This window comes from Cebidichthys violaceus, unplaced genomic scaffold (genome assembly GCF_023349555.1).
Source record: "Cebidichthys violaceus isolate CVI_PGR_0920_01 unplaced genomic scaffold, fCebVio1.0.p SCAF_16, whole genome shotgun sequence".
NCBI lineage: Eukaryota > Metazoa > Chordata > Actinopteri > Perciformes > Stichaeidae > Cebidichthys > Cebidichthys violaceus.
The window spans coordinates 8,065,117-8,091,484 of NW_027176329.1; the positions used below are offsets into that span (position 1 = coordinate 8,065,117).

General features: G+C 43.1%; 1 protein-coding gene across 1 annotated transcript; it reads right to left on the reverse strand.

The window, feature by feature from the left end:
• Window positions 1-3,555: 3,555 nt before the first annotated feature.
• Window positions 3,556-24,579, reverse strand: rims3 (regulating synaptic membrane exocytosis 3). The gene is made up of 6 exons (XM_068710571.1): window positions 24,300-24,579; window positions 6,231-6,372; window positions 6,043-6,155; window positions 5,350-5,451; window positions 5,097-5,236; window positions 3,556-4,539 (listed from the first exon to the last, which is right to left on the reverse strand). Exons 1-6 carry the CDS (start codon window positions 24,562-24,564, stop codon window positions 4,327-4,329), a joined length of 975 nt encoding a protein of 324 aa, XP_068566672.1. The 5' UTR covers window positions 24,565-24,579; the 3' UTR covers window positions 3,556-4,326.
• Between the last annotated feature and the right edge of the window lie 1,789 nt (window positions 24,580-26,368).

Sequence of the window (26,368 nt, forward strand, 5' to 3'; positions counted from 1 at the left end):
AAATCATCAGAGTAACCATGCGGCAAACATTTTCAAGCTCAAAGTATAAAAATTGTAAATATTCCATCTGCTTGATAGATAAATTGAGTTAAAGTTAATTGGTACATTGGGGGTGGCAATCTTTTCTGCTTGAAACCCATCGTGGCGACTTAAATAAATAAAAATGCATTTCGCCAGACAGAACTCATGCTTGTTTCAACCACAGAGCTGTTCTTTTTTTAAATGAACACACAAAGAATAAGACATACAGTATACAGTACAGGAAAAGTAGGGGCTGCCTGAACCACGCAGGTGAGGTCCCTGGAAAGTCTTCAAATAGACGGTATAGCAAACAAGATGACAAAAAAATTACACTCAGTTCTGGTGTAAGGATTAAGAAATACATTCATAAAACTATACATATACACATATATAACTTCGGTAAAATATTTCAAGCAAAATACATTTGTCAAAACTTTCAGTTGAGTGCTACAATAGTGATAGCAATGTCTCCTACACAAAATAAGGCCATTGTAAACTGAACAAGCCCTCATTTTCGTGAAAAATCTCAAGACAGGTTTTTGCCTCTCCGACTCTCTCCTCCTCCTCCTCCTCTGAATAATACCGCTCTCCTTACAAAAATAAAACACATTTCCAACATAGCGCTCAAGAGACGATTCAGGTTGATTGAAGATGCATTAGAAAAGTTTTGCACACAATAAAGTTGGGTTCGAGAATGCTCAATGTGGATTTAACAGGGAAGCAAGCGAGCAAATGGGTTTTCATTCCAAAGCATCCGCAGCCTTTTCATTCAACCTCAAGCTGATACTATCGTTACCAATCGGAAACAGTTCACCAAGCTCTACATGCTCCATGCTGTTTCCAATAGACTGCTCCTAAGTGTCTCCAATTGACACTCTGATTAAACAACCCGACAACCTGCCGTAACTCTGCCCTGCAGCTTGTGAGGCTCCAACCTTTATCAACTCATTTAAAACTGTGTCAGAATAAATCAAATGACCACGTATGAGACATGTTAATCACGTGTAACTACAATTTGCTCTAATGTAAGGTAAATGCATTAATAGGTGTTAATGTTCATATCTGAAAACCCTGATCCTTAAATTCTCTTCACTGTGGTCCACAACTTAAGTTAACACGTGGCTTTTTAATAAATATGTACACATCTAAATATCTCTCTCACATCTCGCTGCTCATTATTATCCATCACGCAGAACAATAAATGCACCTCACTGAAAGACATACATCCACACTGCACTTTGAAGAAAGGCAATATTTTAACTTTTCATTTGGTTGCAGGAATCAAACGATTTGGACAAATCTGGCAAATGCCCTCCGCTCTCCATAAAAGCACTAAACATTCAGCAAGGAAGTTATATAGATCTAGAAATTTCTTTTAGATTTTTTTTAACGTTCTTTCCATTATTTTCTCGCTCGTCAACCAACATTACTTTTGTCCTCACAAAAAGACGCGCACTAAAGAGAATGTGTGCAAATACCAAGAGTATAAGTCCCTATTTTAACATCATGCCAGCTGTCCACAAAACTAGATAGAAATTAAAAAGGTACATAAAATGAATTCATATACATCACCATACATTTAAAGATCTGGCAAGGAATAGCTCCAAAACTTAAAAAGAAATTGGAACCCAGACCTTGATGGTTCTTCTAAAAGGGTTGTAAACATCCCAAAAAATTCAAGAATGCCAGAGATCCCTTTATCCAAAGTTTAAAAAATGTGAATTCTGTTGGTCTGTTGTGCTGATGAGAAAAAGTGCCTTTGTGTCTCCCTTTTTGCAGAAAGATGAAGAGAGGAGTGAGCTACAAAGTTCTTAGCAGACAATAGAACATATGGTGGTGATGAAACCAAATGTGACCTCCTAAACATGCACAAGCTATTGATAGTCTGTAACGAGACTGTCATCTCTTCTACATCTACGAAAATACAACTCTAGTGTCTTTATCCATTCACGAGGTTTGGTGTTGGTCCCAAGACAGACAGATTAAAAAAACACTACCGTAAACCGTAAACACCAGTAGCTCAATTACTGCTAATCCACTGCCATCAATGAAGACTCACCCACTGTACATTTTACTTGAACAGCCAGGACAATATATACCTTTTTTGTGTGTGTTTTCAAATGCAAATAAAATACTTTGAATGATAAGAACAAAGTGGCGTTGGCAATTGTGCAAGGTAAACATTAAAAGAGAAAGTTAGATTTTCTCAAAAGAGGAAAAAATTTAAATACATCACACACACAAATGCATCATAGCAAATGTGTTTTTTTTGGAACACATGTCTTTATCCTTTATGTTTTTAATATGCCAATGTTGCAAAATATTGAAGTTCTTTGTAAACAAGTTACTTATTATGATGCTCCGATTAAAGTCGAAAATCAGTGGCAGCACTGACCCGTTTTAGCTGTCCTAGTAAGCCTTTACATTGAAATTCAAAATACACTTGAATTACATTTCCATGCTGGCATTCAATTAAAAGATTCAGAAATGCAGTGGGACCAAATCATTTAAAAAAAAATAAGCAGGTAAAATAAACATAAACAGGTAGTCAACCACTGCATCTTTGTAAATCAAACAAAATAAATATATTTCAGTAAAGTGCCATCTTAAACACAAACCCGCTGCCTGACAGGAAATATAAAGAGTGACGTGTTGCACCTGAAACGAGTAAAACTACCGTACATAGCAGGTTAACAATCAATCTGCTAGACAAGTAACACTGGCATTATAGTCAGATATATATATATATATATATATATATATATATATATATATATATATATATATATATATATATATATATATATATATATATATATAAAAAAAAAAACTAATCTGGATTTCAATATAAGTTTACACATTTACAACAGGTTCAGTTACAGTAAGTGTGACAGAGAGGGGTGACCAAAGAGAAGGGTTAAAGGTTGTAGTTGGTACCAGCTGTGTGCTGTGTTTGCACGCGTTGGCGTGTGAAAGACAGAGGCATGCTCGCCACCTTCTGACCTCCTTTATCATTCAAGAGTGTGAAAATCAAAAAGGGGGAAATCAACAGGAAGTTCAAACAAAGTCTGGGTGCTGGTTTTTCAGAGAGAGTGTGTGACTGTGGCACAAGAGCCCCAGACTTGAGCTAGACACATTTCCCAGAATACCTTTGTGCTGTGTGGCCTGTGTGGCGCAACAGTCCTTTACTATAAAGATGAAGGCAGGATCAGATATTTAGTCCACCAGCGAATGGGTAGCTGGCTGACTAATTTGTTGTCTTCCTCTGCAATTGGCAATGATAGCACCCCCCCATCACAAAAATGCCATCCTCCCACCTAACTCAGTGCAGTGCTCTTATTGCAAAATAAAGTGGCGCTAAACCGGTTACATTGGTCGAGGCAAGCTAAATAAAATGATTGAAGCGCTTTAAAATGTCTATACAAGGATTGCAAGCAAACATGCAGAATGCAGCTGATACATATATAAACACAAATACGTATTTAGCTATCTATTCATATATTCATATATATATATATATATATATATATATATATATATATATATATATATGTATATATATATGTGTGTGTATCTATATATAAACTCTGCCCTGTGAAATTATAGAATAGCAGTGTTGCTACCTCACATAACAGCCATTATGTGAACATCCAAGCCTGTTGCCCAGGTAAGTTTACGTCTTTATGTCATTCTCATCTCATGTGTGTAGAATGTATGTTCTTTTTTTGCATTACATCTAAGTCATTGACTCTGCTACATATCCATACTTTATATTGTATACTAGTTCACCTACGAGTTATAGTAGTAATAACAACAATAACAATTGCTTTGGTTTTAAAAAATAAAGTTTGTTTTTTTTCCTTAGTTTGGCATAGAGAGTTTAGAAACTGGCATCAGGATGAACCTGGGATGAGTCGTGCCACAATCTGGTACATTGGAATGCAGATTTGCTGTGTCATGGTAGGAAATGCTGAAATGGGACGGTGAAAAATGCTACATGTTCTGGTAAATTAAGTCTACTTCAAGTTGAATTTGCTTCGCTTTCTCAAAGCAAATCTAGTGTGTGAGAATATGGACGTAGTGAAGGATATGGCAGCGTGTCAGTGTGTGTACTCATGTGGATGAAATCAGGTATTTGCACTTTTACGTCAACTGTGTCTTGCTCCACAGACGCACATGGGTATATATGTGTGTATGTGTATGCCTACCTGTCTTGCACTTACAGTCGTTGTGTATATACAGTACGTGTGTCCGTGTCTGCATGACTCTGCCTGTGCCCGTGCATTGTGGGTGTCTACTAGGTGTCTAGGTGCACGAGGGGCTGGTGGCGCTCTCCAGGGAGGACTGGGAGAGGCGTCTGGTGAGGGGTCCGATGCTGGGATCTGCCAGAGAGGAGGTAGGGAACAGCTTGTACCAGCCGCTGACTGTGGCAGACAGGTCCAAGTCCTCGAGAAGGATCTGGGCCATTCCCATGAAGCACTTGTGGTCCATACGCCCGTAATCCCCCCACACTATTACCTAGAGGGAGAGATGAGAAGAAATTATACATACAGTACAACACTAAGATATGGGTATATGTCGAACGTTTTATCAGCTTCATATGAGTAATGAGGTCCTACATGAACACACAAAGTTAGAAAAGCTTTGGTCATTTCACAGCAGAGATTTCTGGGTTTTTTTCCTCTGTTCTTCTCACTGATTTAAGGTGGGTGGGGCTTATTTTGAAAATGGTGGTGTCACATACTTCCATGCCCCAATCAGCATTTAGTATGAATCATAATCTGATGACAACCACAACAACACAGTCTTTTTAAGTGGTACATTATTAACAAATAAAACTGTAAGATATCTTTACGCTTTGATTGTTGCTTATTTAGTTATAAATCTTTAATGTGACAGATAAATACCTCCAAATACCTCCACTTATTTGTCCTCCTGTAAAATATCAAAATATATTTGCTGAATGCACCTTGATCTCAGGAAAATATAAAATGTCCTGATTATTAAGTCCAGGTAATGGGACATTTTGTAAGTCAGGAAGAGTTCTGTCAGTTGGTTGAGTCTACTTGTCATACCTGTAGGACTTTGCCCTGAGGACTCTCATCAAACAACAGAGCCTGCTGGTAGGTGGGGTCCAGATTCTTCTTTACTACTTTGGTTTTCTTCTTGGCCAGGCACAGGCCATTCTCCAGCACATACACCTTCACGTAGGTCGCTGCAGACAAAGCCACGAAGGACAACACAGTGAAAAATCCTACACTTACAGATTGGACACAGAAGCTAACTCAGTAGAGTTTTAACGCAGAAGGTGAAGTCAGCTCAGAGTACCTGGTATGTTCTTGGAGCCCGGTTTGGGGGTCAACCGTCTTGCCTGGTTAACCTCCACCTCCAGCTGCCCTCCTCTATCTACCATGCCTACATGGACATCCCCTGTAGAGGGACAACATACCATGTCTAATAATCCAATAGACATATATATATAATCACAATGAAAAACTCCAAACATTGCTTCACTGATGGTGCAATGGCCAATATCTAACTGCAGAGGGCGACGCAGAGCTGTAGGTACGTCTTCACAACCAGGTATGTTGGAGCACAGTGCTCTGTTCTGATGTTTTTCACAAGCAATGACCTTTGCATCAAAGATTTATACCTCATGCAGGAATAACTTCATCGTGCTGAGTGAATACACTAGTATTGTGCAGTATTTTTAGACGCTGCTGCGCATCTCACAGCGTGTATGTTGGTTTAAGGCTGTAGAATAGTGACATTCTCGTGCATTACATCTTTAATTACCTATGATAGTTTTTACATTGTTTAACAGACCTAAATCTTGCCCTTACAGTAATAGATATTGAGACATTTAATGTAAATCGTATTAAAATTGTACCTAAGGTCACAAAAACTATGAGTGCAAAGACTCTCATAAAATCTCAGGAAGAAGCAAACTATACTTGACAGTAATGAGATGGACTGAACAGGAAAAGATGATGTTGTTGGTCTACTTCTTTATTGGCTTACCCATGGGGGGTGTAGCTAGTGTTTGCCGGCCGACAATCTGAGCGGGGCCTAGTCCATCCAGAAAGTCACTGAACTGGCTCTCAGGGCCCAGGCGTGTTGTGGGGAAGACAAACCTGAGCGGGAAGAAACAGAATAATGGACACTGTACACGCATGGACGAGTGGATGAATGGTTGCTCGGGTACTTACGTTCCATCAGAGCTATTTGAGTTGGTGCTGCCGTCAGTTGAGTCCTTGCTGCCCTGCCGTGTCACTCGGTTCCTCATCTCGACGGCGATGCCGGTCTCCGTGCTCCGTCGGATGGTGCTGCGAAGCTTCTTCGTCCCACCATCTAAAAAAAAACAGCTCTGGCTTTAAGTGACCTTGTTTCAGCAGGATGATCCACTAAGCAGAGTAATCAGAGGAAGTCGTAGAGCTGTCTGATAAGCAAGTCGGGTATTACACAGGACCAGTTTTTTTTAAACTCACTAGAAATAAAAGACAAATTCAAGTTAGCCCTGAGAACACCCATCTCTCCACTATTTATTTTGAAGCAAGTTCACTCAGGCAAGAAGGCAATCTCACATAATTTCCACCGGGACGTCCCCGCACTATTGGAAAAATCTCTCCACTTCACAGGTATTACTACGGCCCATTTCAAACAGGTAAAGCCCATTTTACAATGGCTGCTGTGAGTGGGGCGCAATAAGCTTTTAGGGGGACTCCTGAGCCTGACTTGCGAAGTACAAACACACACAAATTGGCGACTTGAGGAACGTTGCGAGTGGTGGGGAAGAGAGAAAGATAGCAGGCTGAGCTGAGAGGGGGACGGAGGGAGGGGGGAGAGGTGTTTAGGTTTTACAGCTCCGCTGACGCTAGGAGAACGGGAGCGAGCTGGAGAGCTGCTAACCCCACAAGAAGCGTTCAGGGCATCATCCCCTGTAATGACACACTGGATATTTATGTGACTTGACACGCTGAGTTCAAAGTAGACACAGTCGAAGTGCTCTGGGCTCAGGCTGTGACATGGAAGGTTGCACACTCTCACAGTTTTTAGCAGACAACACTTTGTTTATTCCTTCCGTCACTCCCATATTTGTCTCGCCATCCTTCTTGCGACAATACCCAGAGTTCTCACGGTCCAAAGAGGCAATGTGGGCTTACATCTCACCAATGCACCTCAGGGAAACTTTACACAGATACACAAACACACACTGATGCATGTATTTTGATGATAATTGTTTTGGTAATTGTTCAAGCATTAGTGCAAAATATCCTCAAGGTTTTGCAAAAAATGAGGATTTTCACCTTGAATTCTGGGAAATTATTAAAAACTTTAACTGAGAGTTTACTTACAAAATAATTAACTGATTAATCTAGAAAATAATCATCAGATTAATGGATGAAAAGTCATGAAAATAATCATAAATTACATTTATGTATACACACATTATGTTCACTAGGAAAAAAATGCTAATTGTTCTTTGCAGTTAATATTAAAACACTCAAGGCTAGAGGCTGGTAGTAGAAAGGATGTAAAAGAGAGGGGGAACAAAGAAACACTTTCATTCTCCCTGAGGTCTACAACTGTAAACAATATAAAGACTTCAAATTCCCAAAGCAAGACAATGATCTATAGAGACACGTGCAGACATTCACACACAAACGTCATGCTGACAGTTGGTATCGCTAGTGTCGGTACATTCACACCTCCGTGCAGCATTTACACTCTAACGCACAGAGTCTGCACGTGAGCAGTCTGGGCTACAGGGTGACAGGTTAGTCAGGCAGGAGGATGAGAGCGCGGCTATGAGTCCTAAAGACCTCTACAGAGTCTTATTTCCAGGACTTCCCTTTGACAGGAGCTTTCTAGGCCGGCACATTTTTTTTAAATAATCCTGCAGTAAGGGGTTTAAATTCTTAAAAATGTCATAAACCTTTTACAGACATCTCTGACTTGTTCCCCTTTAACGTGTTAATTAAGAGGTGAATCACTGGTTAAGACAATATTGCGTGCTTTACATTGTTCTTTTTGAGTGCTGCATCCTTGCAGCTCCTTACGAGTGCATTTGCGGTCGTACACCTCTCCTCTATAAGGAGACTTTTAACAAGCGATTGCTTTATTGATGTCAGTTAAGCGCACACCCAGTCACAGCTGTCCCACTTCATTAGCCCGAGCAACTTTAAGCTCATTAAGCATCCTTTGCCGTGCCCGTATCTCATCGCCATGACAACCGCAGACACCCCGCATCATCATCGTCACTATGGCAATAAACAGATAGCAAACAAAGCCAGTTGATGAGACTTTTGTGGGGGGGGCTGAAAAAATAAAAAAGAGAAGATGAGATTCAACAAGAGGAGAGAGGGCTTTGAAAGAGGGATGAAGAGTGAAACAGAAGAGAGGACAAGCAGAAGTAAGAGGAGAAGAGGAAGATGAGAATGATGGGGTCCCATAGGTGTTGGACATGAGGAGAGAGGTGCTGCCTTCTGCTGCCTTCTATTTATAATCCTGCAGTCAAGAGTGTGTGTGTGTGTGTGTGTGTGTGTGTGTGTGTGTGTGTGTGTGTGTGTGTGTGTATACATGTGTGTGTATGTTTTGCAGCATCACACCCAGACAAACTCCATGCCCTCCTGCTGCCATGACAACCCCCGCCCTCAGATCTGGACCCAGACAATAACCACCTGAGACAAATGGCGCCATGGAGACAGCCTCATCTCCCCATCACTTTTTTTATTTTTGAATTTATTTTATTTATAGAGGCAACATTTCCCCGAAACTCCTGCACTTTGCACTGACCACAAGGACCCAACTGGTGTAAACTGAACCACACGGGTCTGCTGGTCTTGAACGCAGCTTTTAAAACTGTTATTCGAACAATATTAACTGAAAAGTGTGTTTGATGAAAAGTACCATGGTGGTCAAATGTCAAAATAACCTCGAGAGCAAGTTCATATACACAGAAAGTGTGACATCCCCACCGTAAACTCATCTTTGAACTCTCAAGTACTTCATTCATTTAACTTCATATCCACATGATACTCATTTGTCAGCCCCCCCCCCCCCCCCCCCCAAGTGATCTCCTTCCTTCCTATTTAATCCCCTCCTCCTCGTCTGCGCTTTCCCTCCATTCGTTTCCATGGCAATGCGTCTGCATTGCACCAAGAGCCCCGGCTGGCGTGTTCGCTGATAAGCCTTTCCCCCTCACTCTGTGTCTTTCCTCGCTCGTATCGTCCTCTCAGCCTCACTCCTCAATCCGCCACCACTTCTTTTTATTCCTCCGTCTTTCAATCGGACCTCACAACACTCTTCTTTCATGTATTACTGCTCTTTGTTTCATTGCTGTCCCTTTTTCTAAACATTTATCTGCATTTCCAAAGTCCTTCTCACTCTTATTTTCCCATTACTCAAAGTTCTCCGTCCATCTTTATCACAGTAACTTCTATCTCTTTTCCCGGTCCATCCCATCTAAATTATTTAGCGTCTTCTCTCCTCTCCCTGCTGAACCAACTTTGTTATACAGTAGTTAACATCAAATGCAACACACACATCCTGGAAGGAGTAATTAGAGGAAGTCTGACATACATGACAAAAATAACAACATTACATAAGCTGTTGTGCTTCACCATGCTTGAGAAGAGGGAGTCTTTTTTGTGCTACAAGGCTATTTAAAGTGTCTCCTGTTGGCTTCACTATGATGAGTAATACAAAGTCCCAAAAGAAACACGCTCAAAACTTTCTTTGTCCGTGCAAAAGCCGAGGTATTCATTGAAACTGTCAAGCAGGCCACATGCTTGATAATCATAAAAAGGCAAGATCAAGTGATGGGGAAGAAGCTTACGATGAGAGGTAGACAGAAGTGATGAGGATGGTGAGAATTAATAGCTTCAGTGGAGAGAATTAATAGCAGAAACGTGGGATTACTGGAAAATGCCAACAATGCAGAAAAGACGGCGTGCACAATTGCACATGATATAGAGCTTCACTGTGTGTGTGTGTGTGTGTGTGTGTGTGTGTGTGAGTGTGTGGTTGTGTGTGTGTGTGTGTGTGCTCAATAGATCATTAAAGCTGCTCTGACATTTGGAGAGAACACTGATGAAGCCTTTCTCATTATATGCCGTAATATAGGATGCTGTTTTTAGACTCCCCGGCTGCGCCGACATGCCTATTGGATGCACCGGTGACGGCAACGATCCACCGTGCATAGCAACAGTAACTAAGCGGGAATGTTGGAGATGAAAGATCTGTTGTGGCGTCTTCCCCGCCGGACGCCTGCTAAATTTGGACAAAGGGAAGATTCAAGGTAGAAGAAGAAGTAGGAAGAGATTATGTAAATGCAGAGCCACATTCATGCATTGTACAGTTACATAAGATTACAGCCAGTGATTCAGTAAGTCACAGTATACATATATATATATATATATATACAGTATATATGTATATATATATATATATATACTGTGACTTACTGTAATAGACATTTTTAGGCAAAACATTTTTAACAAAATGTTACAATTAACTTTCATGGAGTTAAAACTCAGTGTGAAAGTGTTAAAGTTGTAAACAGACAAAAACAGGGACAACTCCCAGACCGGACAATGCCATGGTAGCGACCTGTCAATCACAAGGTAGCCACGCCCTAAAGCATACCCTGCTTTATTGTCTATTTCACTCTAAATGGGACCAAAATGTACTAAATAAAACCATGCTGTATTGAAGTAGACTTGAAACTAGCAATTGAGACCATAAACTTATGTTTATAATGTATACCGAGGTAATAAATCAAGGCAGAAGTAGGGTCATTTTCTCATAGACATCCATACAATCAAACTTGTTTTTTGTTTTTAGTTGCCCCCTGATAGTCATTAGAAAGAATGCAAGTTCAAGCCACTTCTGCATTTACTTCACTTCTCAGATCCAGAGGTTACCGCCTGATTGTTTTCTGGAGAAGGATCCTATCAGCCCACTTCGCCCAAGTGATAGTAACTGTTTCATACACATTAGGAACTGAGATGGAGTTCAATGGTTCTACCCTCCAGGACATCTCTGGTTAAAACATGACAGTGTGAACAATCAGAAGCCTTACTTTTTCCACACAAAGCAGCGAGAGAAGATTCATTCACAGTCCCATTAATACAAAACAATACCTCAAGTTCAGCTATTAGAACATTAGTGTGATTTTGCCTTAACACACTATTTCCTGCTGTTTTGTTTTTTTTACATGACATTGATATTTTTAACAATGCTTTTTACACTGGTTTGTTGTGGGCGGGGCCTAATTGGTTAAAAAAGTGATGTCACGTAATTAAGCGCTCCAATCACAATCAGCATTTCAATCAAGTGTTAAAGACATAGTTTGACATTTTGGAAAATATGCTAAACTTACTTTCTTGCCGAGATGAGATCAATACCACTCTCATACCTGTGTGTTAAGCTGGAGCCAGCATGCACTTAGCTTAGCTTAGCATAAAGCCAGGAAACAAAGGGAAACAGCCAGTCTGGCCCTGTCCGAAGTTAATAAAATCAGACTACCAGTATTTTTCTCTATTATTCAACCATTTATGAGACACTGCCAGCATTCCACTTTTCTTAGACAGTTATTCAACTCTAAGAGAGCATGTAAAAACAAATAAATGTGGTGGGGAGTTAAGTGGAGCTTAGTATCCTAAGTGTTACTCTGTCCTTAATGATAATGCATGGGAGATAAACAAAACTAATCTCCTCCTGTTGTCTTTGCGTGTGTGAGAGTGACATTAACAGCTCAGGCAGGGACATAAACCAGGGAGAGGTCAATGCAAGGCGATTATTCTTTCTAAGCACCGCAAAGGAAACGATTTCTTGAAATCTAAAACCTTCTCGTATGGCAGGATGTCTGTCAGTGAGTTAATATGCCACACGGGCTCCTGTCTAATGACAATTAATTACAATGAGGAAAAGAGTAATCCAATTCAGATGTAATTTCCTCTTGATTACTCAACTCGGAGGATGACCGGCAAATGATGCAAGATGGCCGAACAACTTATACGGGAGTTGCAGATGAGAAGAAACACATGACATCAAATTGGTGGGAAACTAACATTTTAATGTTTCACAAAACCTTCGGTTGCCTGTTAAGCACTGAACATCACTTTCCACAAACATACCCAGTGAGACAAAGAGACAACAGAACAATATCTGGTAAACCGCAAACTGTCTTATCAAAATTCTGCCAGAGGGATGAGATATTTCCTTTTCCTTCTGATCTAATCAAACTACTTGTCTTCACTTCACAAAGCACAATAATGAAGACAATTCCCCTTTGTAGAAAGAACATTAAACTTAGGGCAAGAAAATCCCTCAGACAAATCAACTTACATTCAGCAGAAAGTAAATTATCTCACTAGCTTGTTCTGCCTGAATTAAGAGCAAATACTGTTTAACAAAACTACACAAAATCACAATCAATGTTTCCTGCAGTGCAGCAGCAGCAGCAGCCACCCTGTTCTATAACACAGATTTAGAACTCAACCTGTATGTTCTCATTGGCTGAGAAGGAACTACAAGTGTGTGTGTGTTGCTCCTATGCACCAAAAGCTGCTCTCCAATCCACCCTTTCTTTAACAGCACCATACGGCAAATGGCAGCAGTGTGTACGTTCTGTATGAGAGTGTGTTTACGGCGCTCTTACATCAAGATAAGTAGTAATGATACCTTGATCATAGGGCTTTTACACACAGTCCTTCATAAATGCACACAACACGGTGACGCACCTCACGCACTTTAGAGCTCGGTGACACACACACTGCCACTTATTGCCTGTTAAAGCCTTGCAGGGGTGCCTGTAAGTGCTCTTGCTCATTTTTGACCCGGGTTGCTAAATCTGAGAGCTCTTACTCTATTAGTGTGGTTAGCCAGATCGGCTAAAAGCACCAACATATATGGGAAAGAACACCCGAGTTGGTTCTGTTGTGTAAAACACCGACATGATGTAAAATGCATCAAAGAAGAAATAGCAACTCCATGAGCTCCAACAAAGCACAAGCTTTGAGTTGTTGCTGTACAAGGAATAGTTTGGAAAATATGCATGATTGCTTTCTTGAGGAGAGTAATTTGAGGCCACAGCCAGAAACGGTTTTGCTTAGCTTGGCTTAGCACAAATAACTGGAAGCAGCTAGCCTGGCTCTGTGCAAAAGGTTTAAACAATTCTGCCAACAAGCATCTCTAAAGCTCACGATGTTATATACGTTATATCTTGTTTGTTTATTCCATGCAACAATTGAAGAGTAAAAACAAAAAAGTTAGTGACCCTTTGTGTGCAGGTGTGGAACTGTGGCTTGCAAGCTAACGGATAACACGGTAGCCAGGCGGGACATGCAAGAATTAGTTCATCATTTAAATAAAGAGGGGGGAAAAGCTCTCTTATTGCTAACTGCTTACTGTTAGTTAGTAACTCTCTGCCTCCTCTGCCTGACTAGAAACTGCAGTTTCTACAACTTCTTTCATTCATTCATTCATCTTCGTCCGCTTATCCGGGATCGGGTCGCGGGGGCAACAGCTCCAGCAGGGGACCCCAAACTTCCCTTTCCCGGGCCACATCAGCCAGCTCTGACTGGGGGATCCCGAGGCGCTCCCAGGCCAGTTTGGAGATATAGTCCCTCCACCTGGTCCTGGGCCTCCCTCGGGGTCTCCTCCCAGCTGGTCGTGCCTGGAACACCTCCCTATGGAGGCGCCCAGGTGGCATCCTCACCAGATGCCCGAACCACCTCAACTGGCTCCGTTCCACGCAAAGAAGCAGCGGCTCTACTCCGAGTCCCTCACGGATGACCGAACTTCTCACCCTATCTCTAAGGGAGATGCCAGCCACCCTCCTGAGGAAACCCATTTCGGCCGCTTGTACCCGCGATCTAATTCTTTCGGTCATGACCCAGTCCACATGACCATAGGTGAGGGTAGGAACGAAGATTGCCCGGTAGATAGAGAGCTTTGCCTTGCGGCTCAGCTCTCTTTTCGTCACAACGGTGTGGTAAAGCGACTGCAATACCGCCCCAGCTGCTCCGATTCTCCGGCCAATCTCACGTTCCATTGTTCCCTCACTCGCGAACAAGACCCCGAGGTACATGAACTCCTTCACTTGGGGTAAGGACTCATTCCCTACCCGGAGTGGGCAATCCACCGGTTTCCTGCTGAGAACCATGGCCTCAGATTTAGAGGTGCTGATCCTCATCCCAACCGCTTCACACTCGGTTGCGAACCGATCCAGTGAGTGCTGGAGGTCACAGCCCGATGAAGACATCAGGACCACATCATCTGCAAAAAGCAGCGATGCAATCCTCAGCCCACCGAACTGTAAACACTCCTCCCCACGACTACGCCTCGATATCCTGTCCATGAATACCACAAACAGGATTGGTGACAAAGCGCAGCCCTGGCGGAGGCCAACCCTCACCGGAAATGAGTCCGACTTACTACCGAGAACCCGGACACAGCTCTCGCTTTGGGCATACAGGGATTGGATGGCCCCCAGAAGTGGCCCCCTCACCCCATACTCCCGCAGCACCTCCCACAGTATCTCCCGGGGGACCCGGTCATACGCCTTCTCCAGGTCCACAAAACACATGTAGACCGGATGGGTGTATTCCCAAGCCCCCTCCAGGATCCTTGCGAGAGTCAAGAGCTGGTCCGTTGTTCCACGGCCAGGACGGAATCCGCATTGTTCCTCTTCAATCCGAGGTTCGACTATCGGCCGAACCCTCCTTTCCAGCACCTTGGAATAGACTTTACCAGGGAGGCTGAGTAGTGTGATACCTCGGTAATTGGCACACACCCTCTGGTCCCCCTTTTTGAACAGGGGAACCACCACCCCGGTCTGCCACTCCCTAGGCACCGTCCCAGACCTCCACACAATGTTGAAGAGACGTGTCATCCAAGACAGTCCCTCCACACCCAGTGCCTTCAGCATTTCTGGACGGATCTCATCAATCCCTGGGGCTTTGCCACTGTGGAGTTGTTTGACTACCTCAGTGACTTCCACCAGGGAAATTGATGATGCTCCGCCATCAGCCTCCAGCTCTGACTCTACAATAGAGGGTGTATTAGTCGGATTCAGGAGTTCCTCAAAGTGCTCCTTCCACCGCCCGATTACCCCCTCAGTTGAAGTCAACAGAGTCCCATCCTTACTGTATACAGCTTGGATGTTTCCCCGTTTTCCCCTCCTGAGGTTCCGGATGGTTTTCCAGAAACACCTTGGTGCCGACCGAAAGTCCTTCTCCATGGCCACTCCGACCTCCTCCCACACCCGCTGCTTTGCCTCCTTCACGGCAGCGGCTGTAGCCCTTTGGGTCTGTCGGTACCTTGCAACTGCCTCAGGAGTCCTCCGGGATAGCATATCCCAGAAGGCCTCTTTCTTCAGTCGGACGGCTTCCCTGACCACCGGTGTCCACCACGTTGTTCGAGGGTTACCGCCCCTTGAGGCACCTAAGAGACCACAGCTCACCACCGTAGCTTTGGCAATAGAAGCTTTGAACATCGTCCATTCCTGTTCGATGCCCCCAACCTCCACAGGGATGCTAGAAAAGCTCCGCCGGAGGTGTGAGTTGAAGATCTCCCGGACAGGGGCCTCCTCCAGACGTTCCCAGTTCGCCCGCACTACCCGTTTGGGCTTACCAGGTCTGTCCAGAGTTTTCCCCCACCCTCTGACCCAACTCACAACCAGATGGTGATCAGTTGACAGCTCCGCCCCTCTCTTCACCCGAGTGTCCAAAAGATACGGCCTCAGATCCGATGATACGATAACAAAATTGATCATCGACCTTCGGCCTAGGGTGCTCTGGTACCACGTACACTTATGAACATCCTTATGCTCGAACATGGTGTTCGTTATGGACAATCCATGACTAGCACAGAAGTCCAACAACAAACGACCGCTCGGATTTAGATCAGGGAGGCCGTTCCTCCCAATCACGCCTCTCCAGGTATCCCCATCGTTGCCCACGTGCGTAGTTGAAATCCCCCAGCAGAACTATGGAGTCCCCCACTGGAGCCCCATACAGGACTCCAGTCAGGGTCTCTAAGAAGGCCGAATACTTTGAACTGTTGTTCGGTGCATATGCACAGACAACAGTCAGAGTTTTCCCCCCCATAACCCGCAGGCGTAGGGAGGCGACCCTCTCGTCCACCGGGGTAAACTCCGACGCAGCAGCACTCAGCCGGGGATTTGTGAGTATCCCCACACCCGCCTGGCGCCTCACACCCTGGGCAACTCCAGAGAAGAAAAGAGTCCAACCCCTATCCGGGAGTACGGTTCCAGAACCGATGCAGTGCGTAGAGGTAAGCCCCACCAGATCTAACTGGTAGAGCTCCACCTCCCGCACAAGCTCCGGCTCCTTCCCCCACAGAGAGGTGACGTTCCACGTCCCCAGAGCCAGCCTTTGCTGCCCGGGTCTGGTCCGTCGAGATCCCTGGCCTTCACTGCCACCCATGGGGCAGCGCACCCGACCCCAGCGGTTCCTCCTGCAAGTGGTGAGCCCACAGGATGGAGAGGAGGGAGGTGCCACGTTGCTGCTTCGGGCTGTGCCCGGCCGGGCTCCGTGGCAAACCCGGCCACCAGGCGCTCGCTGTCGGGCCCTCCGACTGGGCCTGGCTCCAGACGTGGGCCCCGGGCTTCCTCCGGGCAGGGTCTCCTCGACTCTTCTTCGTTCTTTCATTGGGGTTTTTGAACCATTCTTAGTCTGGCCCTTCGCCTGAAACCAATTTGCCATGGGAGACCCTACCAGGAGCTCTAGGCTCCAGACAACATAGCCCTCAGGGTCATGAGGGCACTCAAACCTCTCCACCACGTTAAGGTGATGGCTCCCCAGAGAGGACAACTTCTTTCAACTTCAGCCATCTTAAATGCTGGTGTGGCCAGACTCCAACTTGCAACCTCAAAGTGACAAAAAGACACCAGGAAGTCACTTCGTAAGCTTTAGCGGGGCTATGCTAAGCTAACCTAAGCTCAGCTAACTGGTGCTCGTGGTAGCTTCATATTAACATACACACATTAGATTGGTATCAATCCTCTCGTGTGACTCTCAGCAAAAACTTTTTTTTTTTTTAAATGTCAACATTTTCCTTTAAATATAAAGGTTGCCTCAGATTGAAGGTTCAGTGCCTTACAATTTCACACTTTGTTGAAAGGCTGGGTTTTTCCTGTAGACACACACATACACACATTTATATGCACACAATAGCAGGTATACAGGCACAAAGAAAGACAGATTCACAGTTGAACGGTTCACCAATCTGTCTGGCTAAGAATAGAGCGTGGAGCATGGAAGAGTCGGTGGGCGAGATTAGGAAAACATGATAGACACTCTGAATGAAAGTGAGAGCAAAAAGAGATGGAGATGAAGGGAGCAGAGATAGCGGAGAGAAAATTAAGATGTCAGTAAGCTGGAGGAAACACAAAGAGGGCGACGGGGGAGTATGGCAGAAACAGAGAATGGAGTGAAGCTGATCGCAGGTCAGCTTAGCCGGTGTTTGGTAGCCCCTAAAAGCACCGATGGGGAAGAGAAAGCTTTTAGAGACACGAGTAAGGTTTCAGTTGGTGTGTGTCAGGAGAGCCAGTGAGTCAATATGTTTATAAAAAAAAAAAAAAAAAAAATGGAGGTGGTGGAGCCCGAGATGGGGTGAGGGAGACTACAAAGCTCCAACAGACTCAAAGAGGATTTTTTCCATTAGTCATAGTGAGTATGAATAGCCATCATGTGTAGTCCTCCTGTGAAATAGCTATTATTATGAAAGCACAGTTGCCACAGGTCAGATGATTCAACAACTTTCATTGTTGCTATTCTAACAATCCGCTGCTTTGTATCCACTGTTGCTCATTTGGTTCAAAAGCCGTTCCTGAGCTGTCATGATATGTGTGAAATTCTCTTTAGGTACGACTTTTCCCTCGAAGGGTCTGATCGCTGTGAGCTCTCCAAAATTCCTAAAGTGTGTCGCTGTGACTCAGAAACGGAGCTAGAAGTAGGGCACGAGTGAGTCACCCTGAAAGCTCACCGAGTGCTACAATGCCAGGTCTATTCTCTGGTCCAGGAGACACATAGAGGCCAACTGTTTTTAGCCAGTGGACATACTCCACTGGGAACTTTAACTGTGTTATTGTTGGGTTTCTTTCTCCTGCCAAAACCTCCCTCGTCACTTTCATGTGCTTAAATATCACAAAGCCACTCAATCATCATGAATAGGACAATTAAAATACAGTATATGGCAAGATAATATACCATATACAAAAGATGATACACAGCATCTTCAATAATGAGGAATTTGAAAAACTGACTGTTATAGAGGACGGACACTGTCTCTTACAGAATATATTTCTAATGTGACGTGAATGTTTCTATAAGTGATCGCCCGGCACCTTTTTTACTTATTTTGGGATAGAAGCAGAGACTCTTGAAATGTTATGTTAAAATGTTATCCATATCTTTCTTCCATCTGCATCACATCATCCTGTCCTGTAGCGCTATCTGAATGTGTGTGGTGGTGGTGGGGGGGGGGTATTTAGGGAACTACAAAGACCTTTCATGTACACTGGAGTTCAGGCCAGCTGATCAAAGCAGAGCTTTGGCTAAACATTGTCCCGTCAACAGTTACGCAGTATCAGCACGTCTCTTTGCTTATCTGTAATAAACAGAACTGTGGGCGTTCGTAAGCTGAAGACAGAAAACTCTGAAACGCCACCGCTGTGACCGTGAATGTGAATGAAAGAATTAGTCAGATATCATGACGTATGTTGCAAGCATACGTAAGCATATTGTATCCAAAGCTGTTTTGGACGAGTTTCTGTAGTAGAGAAAGCTGCATCGCTTTCGGTAAATGTGCTCCACACACAGAAACAAAGCTTACAAAAGGGATTTTGTTCCTAGTATTTGGCAACAAAACAGAACAAAATTCATGGCACTGCACTGTGGTTTGTGACACTGAATTAAGCAGTTTTTTTACAGCCAGGCAAATAAAAACAGAAACACCTGTGCTATTTTATTGAAAGGCAAAATAAAAGAGAAGCATGAGGGAAAAGAAATGTTTTAACATTAACGGCAATGGTGAAAGCCTCTTCACACATCTTTACTCCCTGGTTGGAACTACAGTTCCAGTCTGCCAACTCAGATATTTGTCTGACAATGTGTTTGCTACTGGTCTCAGGACAAAGTTGGAATCAATTCAATAAGCAAAACAAACAAGTATTCTCTTCCTGTGTCACATTTTTCCTTCCCTGTGTCTGCTTCTTTTCAGTGTCACTGGTTTATTTCCTACAGTGTCTAGATCACCACAGAAATACACACAAAGAAGACAGAAAGATTTAAATAAAGACCATTTGAAAGGAATTGAATACTGAGGCTAAGAAAATAAAGAGGATGGGTGTTGAGTGGGTTTAGAGAGCTAAATGGAGCAGAGAGGACTGAGGTGATAAGTCAAGGATAAGGCCGTGTTGAGCGGTGGAGTGACTCACCCTTTAGACCTGGTAAGCCGTGTGTGTGTGTGTGTGTGTGTGTGTGTGTGTGTGTGTGTGTGTGTGTGTGTGTGTGTGTGTGTGTGTGTGCTTTCTCCTCACCGATACCAATAATAGCAGGTAATAAATACAACGCAGATCAAAATGCCATCCTCAACACTTGCCTGTTACAAAACCCAGAATAATGAGGCAACAACACAGTGGGAGTTGGAGCTATGAATGGAATTACATCAGGAAATCTGAGGTATGACGCGGAAGAAAAACAAACATGCAGGAATGCATGAAAATAGCCCATATCAAAGGGTCTAAATATGGAAGCACACCTTCTACAGTAATCTCAATAAACTGTTTCTGCAGTCACATGCATCTGTAGGCAACGGGACGAGATTTTGACATTAGAAGCATTCTGGTTTCCCTTCGTAGTCCGAGCAGTTTTGACCAATCATGTTCGAGCAGTCTTTGGTTGAATGCAGGTAAACAGTCCATGTTGAGAGCAGAAGAGAAGGAAAGCATTGCCGGAAATGCAATCTAGGAACCAACCGGCTATCGTCTGATGAAGATTTGGCTTTTTATTGGTTTAGAATCAGCTTGTAAACTGACTACTTGTGAAACAATGCGTTGTCCCCAGAGGCTTATGGCATCGCCACATCGCCCAGCCCCAATTTTGAGATGCCAAATGGATTGTTAATATGAAAATAATCTGAATAATGACCGTTAACTCTGAGAACTGTCAGAGGTCTCAGCTGCTGTTGAAAAATGTTGACAAGGCTGCAGTCTTAAAGAAATGTTGTTGTCCTATATATCAAAAGTCAATTTGTGTGCAGATGTTTCCATTGGAGTTTGTGTTCCTAAATTATACGCAGAATGCTGTGAATCAGTTCAGACATTTACTCAATTCTTTTTACTATTTTTGTACAGTGGGATATGGAACAATGGAAAGATCTTATTGTAGATTTATGCCAGGATTAAGTTAGTGAAAAAGTTTGAATACATTACATCATTGTTACAAATATTGTGAATGTATTGTTTCACCCCTAATGAGGACTACTATAAAAGGCCAGATTATTGGACAAAAATCAAACCAAAGTTGCCAAAAGTTTAAAGCCAACTAAGAACCTCTGATGAGAAAGGCTTTACTATCTGAGGACAGATTACGGCTGCATTACCAAATAGAAAACAGGAATTCTCCTTTTTCAAATAAACTTCCTTGCTTGCATAACAGTTTAACGGGACAGATTCTGACAATAGTTGTAAATTGACTGGATCCAATTCACAAAATTGATCACGGCTAGAACATACCCTGCAGGACCTCTGACACAATAACAAAACCATAACCACATTACCTCCTAATAGCCCTTTAATGGTGAGACACTGACATATTACCCCACTGTCTTCGTTCACTTTGTCATTTTTCTTTATGTCTATTTCAGCCTCCTCAGTGTTCACTAACTTTCTCTATATCTCTTCATTCATTCAGTTTTAACCATTCATTCATCCACTATAAATCTTGTTATTTAGATAAAAAAAAAAATTCATCCAGTGGCTTATCGTCTATTAGGTGACCGACCGAGTGAAGCGAGGGACCGGCACCTGGGCCGCCCCGCCCCGTCAACCAATCGATGCACGTGTCACTTGGTCCACGGAGCAGCGACACCTGACCAGATATAGGGCCGGTAACGCCAGGAACGAACACGTAGAGGACCCTAATGGAACCCGACCGGGCGAGGAGGAACGTTTGCCTGTCACTCTGTCCGTCTGTCTGTGTGTGTGACCTTTGGAACGTCTAGCTGGTTATAAATTATAAAGTAGGGAAAACCACAGATTGTGGTAGCCAGTTTCAGCCTCTCTGGGTCATTGAGAAAACAGCTATGTTTGTCTCCAGGAACCAATTTCCAGTTTAAAGTTGTGAGGTAACAGCTTATAACTAGTAGAACAGTGACATCATCTTGTTGTTGGATGGCTATTACGTAAAAATAATCTACATAAAATATCTGGATTGCCATTTAATTTACACTTAAATCAATTGATCAGTTTTTTTTGTTAGCCTACCTTAGACAATTTAAAATAGGATTGAATCAATCCCCCCTCTTCACCCCCAATTAAAATTCCTAAACTCTATAATAAGTCCAGATCCAATACCAATGCTCTCTTTTTCCCAAATGTCCCAAGAAAACTATCATGCCGGATCTCACCATGATATAGCTATAACAAGATGTGATATAGATGGAAAAGGAACGAGCGGTGCATGATCCTGTGATTTTGTTCCAGGCATGATGTGTTCTTCTGGCAGCTAAGAACATCTAAATTTAGACACACCACTCGTCTCCTCTTCCTCTTCTCTACATCCTCAGCCCCTCCTAACATCCTCATCTACACTTTTCCCTCCATTGTGCTCTCCTCCTCAGCACGAACACAGAGACATGAAAGCTCCTGTGGTGAAAATATCGACAGTTCTTCCTGCGTCAGACAAGTGTCAGCTGTGCCTCAGTGCACCAAGCTCTTTGTGCATGTGTGTGTGTGTGTGTGTGTGTGTGTGTGTGTGTGTGTGTGTGTGTTGAGTACTGGAGCAACAGCCATCCTCACACAAATGGGAGACAGAAGCAGGTAATGATACAACATAATGATACAGGATTTAGGTGAGTGTGTGTGCCTGTGAATGTGTCCCTGAGTTCACCGCCCATTAGCCACACAGGGACCATGTCAGAGCCGTCATGAGAAGAACAGAGAGTAACAGAGAGAGGGTCTGGTTATATTTATTCTCAAAATCCAGTGAACCTAAAGACTGAAGTTATTTGAGAAGAGTTGCTTTCCTATTAGGAAATTGTGACATTAGCATGAAGTAGCGAAAAATTGTCAAGAATTGAAAGTTGACACTGAACTTTGCTTTGTCAGATTCCAAGACCTATTTTCTAAACTCAATCATAACTTAACCAATCCCGGTCTATCTTTGTCAGGCATATATCTTGTGAGGCTGTGAAGACACCAATAAATATTAATGTTTTAAGTTTGAAAAATATATTTGCAAATTAAGTTAATTATTGTTTTAGTTAAGAATACAATTGTCTATTAGAAGGTAGAATAAGCTCACAATTCTAGTTAAAATACATTATAAAAAAAACATACAAATCATTTATTCATTTAGAATCACAATTGAAAGTCTTGGACTTTGATGTGTCAACAATGACATTTTTGTTGTTGTGTGGGATTTAGTGCTACATACGATTATTTTCATTATCTGCTTTGTATCTGCTTTTCATCTGCTGATACCTTTTTTTAAATTGTAAAACATTAGAAAATAGTGAAAAATGCTCATCACAGGTTCCCAGAGCCGAACACACAAGGTGAACTCATCCGAATGTCCTGCTTTGTCTGATCAACCACATGGAAACCCACTTCAGATTTCACAGAAGACTTAAAGAATATACACGTTTGAAAAGCTGGAGCCAGTTTATTTGTGGCATTGTTCACGAGAAAGTACTGAAATAATGAGTGAGTTATCAAATTACTTTTGAAAAACATATTTATATACACCTCAAACTAAGGATATTATAAAGGTATCATTTTTGGTATTAGTATAGAAACTCTGGTATTCTAAACCAGCAATGACATTTTTGGAAACCGTACCCAGCCTGCTACACAAGCAGGAGGCAACAACGCTCAGTAATAAGACTGAATGTTCTCACAGAATTAGACGTACATACTGTACAGCCACAAAGCGAGCAGGCAAGCAGAAAGACAGCATTCTGAAAAGGCGACAGTTCAATGTACTGGAAGGAGAAGCAGAGTGTGCTAATAGGATGCTAGGAGCTGAACAACGTCCTTGTTAAAGAATTTAACTGCATTGAAATGTGTAGCATCCCCTGCCCCTCCTGGCCCCTCCTGGCCCCGCCTCTCCGCCTTTACCAAATCCTCGATGTGCGACCTGTTTTTCCTATTTCCCACCAGGAGTGACTGGGTTTGTGTCCGCTGCTGAGGCACAAAGCAAGAGACACTTTTGTTGCAGCTGCACAGATTCTGTAATTACACCCCACAGGACGCATACTAGAACATAGCGCCGCTATCATTGACAAACAGCCACCATACACACAAGCTGCTACAGAGTTAAACACACAATAGTGTTGCAGGCTTTTAAAAAAAAAAGAAGTAATTACATCGACAACACCATGAAAGGTGAAGCCAGTGAGAGCTTGTTGAATTAGATATTACAGGTATTATAACTGAGGCAGTGCACCATCAAGTACCCTTTGGAGTGGATTATGCTAATGTTATTGTGCATTCACTAAAACAAACACTGTTCTGTTAGAACAGTGTTTGTTTTAGTTTAACAATTTCACTGCACTGGGAAACATTTAATCATTTTAAAAAGCACGAGGAGTATTTTGAAATGTTAATGCGAAGCCAGGATGATGATTAAATGTCTTACCAATTAAGAATTGAATCTTCATTTGGAAATAAATATGATTTGCAGCTTTAAATCCAAACCCAAATTGAAACAAAAGATCGTTATCCCCACACTTTAGCCAACAGACAAAACTGAAGCTGGGGAGAGCAGAAGAGAAAGGGTGACAAAAACAGTGGAAGCAGAATAACAAAGATAAACGGAAGGAGGGATGATGAGGAAAGGAGTCACACTGACCTAAAGCTGAAACGGTGGCAAAAAAAGGACAAGAGAGAAGCTATCTTAGGACGTAGAGTATTCGATGGGGGCTCCAACGTCATGTAAAGGAAAGATAGAGAGCGTAGAGGAAAGAAATGACACTTAATCTTAAGAGTTTACCTCCAACACAATCATTTCAAACTGTTAACTGACCTTGCTGGTTGAGCTGCTGCGTGCTCCTGCTCCACTGCGACAACCCCACGATGGCCACCATCTTGGCGCCCAGACTGGAGCGCCGCTTCTTGTTGCCGGCCAATGACGTGGAGTCCGGGCCCCCGCCGCCGGGACTCTTCTCCAGGCTGTACATGGCCCCCGAGATGCTGGACGAGCGCACCACGTTCCGAGCCGCTGCGCTCAGCCCGCCGAGGCCGCTCATCCTGCTGGGGCTGGGCACCTCCACAGAGCTGCTGAGCATCATGGTCCCGCTGGACCGGTAGGCTGGGGGGGGGGGGGGGTGTAAAGATGGAGCGGGGCTGAGGAGGGAACAAGAAAAACAGACGTTAAGGTGAAGGTGGAAGTAGAGGGGAGAGGTTGAAGGACAGCTCAAATAAAAAGGGACATCTTGGTGTGCAGTGTGTCTGAAATACAGAATAGTAGCTTGTCTTACAGGACATAGAGTTTAAATTTCAACCGCAAACGCTTTCAATTTAATTCCCCACTTATTGTAGAGGCAGCAGAAAATGACTTCCTACTCCATAAAAGACAAATAAAGAGTGAAAAGCTGTGAAAAATGTGTTTTTGACCTCCAATAATTTTGCAAACTCAGAAAACAAAGAACACAGAGGACAGCAGACGAGGACAGCAGACGAGGACAGCAGACAAGGACAGCAGACGAGGACAGTGCAGATGACGGCAGACTGTTTGAGTGAGTTAAGAAACATCTCCACGCACACACACACACACACACACACACACACACACACTCAAATGTCAGGGCTGGCCTGCTGTTGAGGGGTCACCCTGTCATCTAGTATTAGTCTTGTGTGTGTTGTTTGTTTTTTTAATCTTAAACAGTGACGCATGATAAAGTATACAGCTCAAGTGAATAGTTGGCTGAATCCTTGGAGGACACACCTATCACTATACTTTGATAAACTTTTTAATATCTGCACACAGAGCTACAACTGTCACAACAGGCCATTTTCACAGGAGACATTTTGACTCGTCACAGGGGGAAAAGCAGAGGTTTCTTACTAATAACTTAATGATGGCTCCATTATATGGAAGTGTCCCAGTAAGCCATGACAGCGTGACAGTGGGCCAGCATGCAGCCATCATTAATTTTATTATTTGCACCTGTGCTTCTCCTCATGTGACATGTCAAAATGTCCTCCTCTCCTTCACTCTTTTCCTTATCTCCTTTCCCCTTCTCTTCCCCAACTTCGGAGTGATTATGCTGAGGCTAAACCGACAGCCCGAGGGCACATTAAATATGTAGACGCACTGTGGCCAACATCTTGCTTTTTTAAAAAATATTTCTCTTTCTTTACTACTTATCGTCCATATAATTCTCTTTCCACCTGCTCTATCATTACTGCCTAGCTTATAAGTTTACTTCTGCTGGGTTTTTTTCTGGGGGTTTTTACACAGTAAGTCCAGCAATGCAGTATTTTTCTGTTTCAGAGCCTACAAAAAATGTTTGATGCCATGAGTCCAGCTCAGCTGGTATGCTTCAATGCGTTATATGTATTATAGCCATGCTAGCAGCTTTGTAAAGCTGTACTTAGGCACAATGCTAACATGTTAGCATTGACAATGCAAAACATGCTGATGTTTATCAGATATAATATTTAGCATATTTATCACCATAGTTAGTTTAGTGTGTATGCTAACATGTGCTAATTAACATAAGCTATTACAGCTAAGGCCGACAGAAATGTCAACTCATGTTTTGCAGGTATTTGGTCAAAAAAGTATTGGATGAATTCAAATTCAAGCCGAGGACTATACAGTTACTACTACATAATATAGTTGTTGGGGTTGTATGGGGTCTTCCAGAACTTCCCGATGGCCAGCGTGTCCCGGGTACACAGTCCAACGATTGCGTGGCGCGTTATGCATATCAGCTCCATAAAATAACAGAAGACATTAGTGCCAAGCTTGCCATAAAGTCGAAGCTGATGTCAGAGCTCTATCAGAAACTCAAAGTGAATCTTCGTTTCAACTGGAATTGTTTGCGCTAGATTCAGATCGCTCTATTTAAAGATCATCTTTCCTTTCTT